The following is a 4,163-nucleotide window of genomic DNA, read 5'->3' on the forward strand; positions in this document are numbered from 1 at the left end:
ATGATGTGGTATACGTATTTCTATTTGACTTCCATAAAATTGATGGATGTGTTAATCATTATTTTATTTAATGATGAACGTTGGTCTGTTAACACGTTTGTGAGAAAATTCGCACAATCTAAAACGTTTAATCATGATATTGGAAAGCAAAAACTATGAAGTATCCATTGCATTCATTGTCTTTAGAATCATACGTTATCAAATTAACTAGAACTTTAAAATGGCATGGCTGATGCCATATCAAACTTCAATCTTCTATCGTAATACCAGCGTGTCCTCAGAATATGTATATTATATCATTAGTTGGGGGAGAACTGGTAAATTAGGAGATGATAAATCCAAGTTAATAAGGCGGCGCGTTCCGGCTTTACAGTAGTCGGTAAGATCTTCAAAAATATGGCCCGATATAGTTGAAAGCCTAAACGATTAGCCGCCAATTCTGTGTTGATGTCAGTGATTACTTTTGTTTTCTTTACAAGGACTTTTGAAGGAAAATATCCTGTTTTAAATATTGGAAAGCCAGAATTGATAAAGGAGATCTTAGTGAAGGATTTCAGCAGCTTTGTCAATAGACGAGTAAGTAATATCTATACAAATACTGCTAATTAACATCAACAAGTATAATTCCGTTCTATTAGCCATTTCATAATCTCGTGCAATGTCATTTAGTGATGAGTTTCTGTTCATAACGATTGATTTAAAACAAAGTAGTGGAGCCAATGTCATAAGACCTTGATGTTCACCTTCATGAAAAGTAACATAATTTTCATTTCTTTCGAGGATGACTTCAATGCAGCCCTCGAAGAACCCATGGACCAGATGTTGACTCAACTTCAGAATGACCACTGGAAGTTTGTTAGACGCACCCTTACGCCTGGGTTTAGTGGCCGCAAACTAAGAGGCGTTAGTTGTTTCATTGTTTATATCGAATTGCACTTCATGATAGAATCGTGTTTGTGCTAATCAAAAAACACCTGTAGGTTGATTGACGACCTCGTGTATTAAGTATGTTTAACACTATCTAACAACAATTAAGTTTGTCCATAGGTAAATATTCCGTTGTGATAAATCAATTTTAATACGAGTGAAATATCATTATTACCCATTTGGTAAAATTTGATATTGAAAAATAAACAGTATTTTTGTCTTCACAAGTGATGATACTTGGGAAGGTATACATCTATTCCTGACATATCAGAAAAGGTACTTTCTAGTCGTTGTATTCAACGTTGAGACACAGGTTTAGCGACATTAGATCAAGAGATTGTGTATGTACACCATTGCTACACACACTATGGTATTGACTGAACTACAAAATTAATTTTATGTTTTTACAAAATTTACCAAAAAAAACAACAACAGAAAACGGCATAACTGCGTTTAGTAGACCATTCAAAATGACGAGCAGCGTTGTTGTCAAGGGTAGAGTCATTAATGGTGGAATATGCATGTACCGTTTTTCTCTTGTGCTTCGAACTCGTATTGGACTTTTGTGGACTCCGGTACGACTTCGCAACGTATTAAATGGCATATATTATCACACCGTAAAACATTTTGCATATAAACAGTAGATTTTTATTATTATTAAAAAACCTGGCAGATTTTGTATTATGTATTACTCTTATTGCTTATTTGGATTTGATATACATGTACCCATTGGTTTCGACACAGGAATTATGAAATTCAGACAGCTAATATTAGTCTATTTTACCTTCAGAAAACTAATAATATAGAACGAACTTTCATATAAATATATACAATTCCCGTTTCTAAATTATATAAAATATCATTTCGTTATTGCATATACAGTTATTCGTGTTATGTGTCATTGATTTCTGTTATTACAGATGACAGATCTAATCAATCTAGCCATAGAAAGACTATTAGAAAAGCTGAAAGACAAGGTAAACAAAGGAGAGGATGTAGAATTGAAAGAGTGAGTACTATATTTGTTCTTTTGATAATTAAATTGAAAAGTAAGTGTTAATTTCTGTCGCTATTGTGAACCTAGACGAAATGCATATATGTCATTTTAGTATCTCCCTTGCCAATGCAGATTTAAATGTTGGCTAGGTTATGGGTCAAAACTAACAAAAACAATCACCAGCTGTCGAAATTAAATTAATATCAGAATTAGCTACGAAAACAATTTAAACGAATTTTGGTTTACACAAATAGATAAATAGATTTTTTTCTCATTAATATGATTATACAATCCACTGATTGTCAGCTCTTTGAAAATAATAGTGAAGTTGCTTGCAATTACAATTTGATGAAGGCTTTGGTTCTCTGTATTCATTAGGTTTGTATTGAAAATGTCTGATCACTGGTGATTGCATTGCCTCTGCAGGAAGGCTACCATTCGCGTACACAGTGTTTGATTTGAAGTATTACATGTCCATGCTATGCTCACTTTTCACAAATATGTTTGTCCTTACTCAACTTGTCATTGATTATGACAATGGTGTCTTCTGCTGAGTCCAAGAATTGTTGGATGTGGTTGTCGTTGTAACACTGATACCTAGGAACCACGAAGTTTTCTTTTTACATATTTCTTAATCACAGGTACATCTTCTGACCATGGAAGTGGGTATCTATGAAAAAGTATTAGGGTAAAGCCCGAGATGTAGATAATTTATATTTGTCTTATTATTTATTTGCCCATAAGGCTCATTTTAACGACTGTTTGATATATGAATAATATATATTCTGTTGACTCGCTTCCATGCCTTACCTGATATCTAGCCCCTATATTTCATTTGGTTTCCATGGAAACGTATCAAATAGTATATACTATGCATTATCTAAGCAACTACCATCACCACTGACAATAAAAATACTTCGTACAATGACTTGATAATATTTATTCTCATATCAACTGTATCGCCAGGGTGAGGTAGAGTTTATTAGTATCGTTCACAATTAATGTGTAAAATTAAAAAAAATGCTCTCCTTAGCACGATAGCCATGGGATGTAACCACTTTTTGTTTTAGATGGTTCGAGGCCTACACACTAGAGTCACTTTCCAGCACTGCATTTGGAATGCAGATCGACAGTCAAAAGAACCCAGATAATCCCTTTCTCGTCACCATCAAGAAGTTCATCAAGCCATCTATTAAAAACTTCCTGATCTTAATTACTGGCATGTATCTTAATGCAATATGATTATGATAGTACTGTGCAGGAATGTAACTCCGCACTGTGCCGTACACGATTACCCGTATTGGATTTTCGACGTTTCGTTAACTTCAATATTCACTATTTTTAGTAGTGTACATTAATGAATTTCTCTTGAAAAGGACAGTTTATAATGTATACAATTCATGCAAGGAACAAAAAAGAATTTAAATATTTGTATCAACACATTGTAAGTAAACAAACAGGTGTGTTATATATCCTTCTATAAAATACGATGCACGACCAGACCATTTAATAAGGCCTTGGCGATCTGTTCAATAATACGACAGAAAATATATTGCATGCGATCTTTTCATCTTTGGTAACAATCAGTCATCTTTCCAACTAAACCTGGTGCAGGGGTTACGTAATCTGAAATAATATTTACAATCACGAAGAAAAAATGTGACATATATGATACCAATTACCGTCGACTTTTTACAGTTTTCTATCCGTTTACGGCCTCGCTAGTGAGGAGGATTTCAGCCAGAAACGATTGGTGTAAAGTGTTCACCGATGCTGTCCTGCAGACTATGAAACATCGCGAGGAAAATCCAGGGGTAAGACACTTAACATTTAGTTTCAAAGGGAACATCCAGTGGTAGACATTTAGTTTCAAAAGGAACATCCACATTAAGTTATTTAATTTATTTTAAAAGTTACATTTAGGGGACAGACATTGACATTTCAAATCCAGATCTCGAAGTAAGATATTTTGCATTACATGTAAAAGTCCATGGTAAAAATATATCATTCTAAAAAAACAGACGGTTGAGACCTAAAACATTACAGGGGAAACCACAAAAATGTAAAACCGTAGCACTGGAGAGAAAACCTATTGACAATGCCTTTATAATTGTAGCGAAAATATGTGGGTTAGATATTATGTTTGCAAGGGACACCAATGAGTAATCCCTTTGGCATTGCAGGGAAATTCCCTAGTGACATCAAGCTTTTCTAACAAAAGTAAGAAGTAATCAAGTAA

The 4,163-nt window shown here is 34.0% G+C and overlaps 1 protein-coding gene across 1 annotated transcript; it reads left to right on the forward strand.

The window, feature by feature from the left end:
* The first annotated feature begins 68 nt into the window (after window positions 1-68).
* LOC110444660 (cytochrome P450 3A56-like) lies at window positions 69-3,783 on the forward strand. Its single transcript, XM_021489021.1, has 5 exons — window positions 69-576; window positions 781-903; window positions 1,848-1,936; window positions 2,995-3,143; window positions 3,623-3,783. Exons 1-5 carry the CDS (start codon window positions 448-450, stop codon window positions 3,781-3,783), a joined length of 651 nt encoding a protein of 216 aa, XP_021344696.1. The 5' UTR covers window positions 69-447.
* The last annotated feature ends 380 nt before the right edge of the window (window positions 3,784-4,163 follow it).

This window comes from Mizuhopecten yessoensis, unplaced genomic scaffold (assembly GCF_002113885.1).
Source record: "Mizuhopecten yessoensis strain PY_sf001 unplaced genomic scaffold, ASM211388v2 hete_36158228, whole genome shotgun sequence".
In the NCBI taxonomy this organism is placed as follows: Eukaryota; Metazoa; Mollusca; class Bivalvia; order Pectinida; family Pectinidae; genus Mizuhopecten; species Mizuhopecten yessoensis.

Coding starts and splice junctions, on each gene's coding strand:
- LOC110444660 (XM_021489021.1), top strand. CDS start 448: ATGTCAGTGATTACTTTTGTTTTCTTTACAAGGACTTTTGAAGGAAAA. Junction 577..780: donor GCAGCTTTGTCAATAGACGA/GTAAGTAATATC, acceptor ATTTCTTTCGAG/GATGACTTCAATGCAGCCCT. Junction 1,937..2,994: donor GAGGATGTAGAATTGAAAGA/GTGAGTACTATA, acceptor TTTTTGTTTTAG/ATGGTTCGAGGCCTACACAC.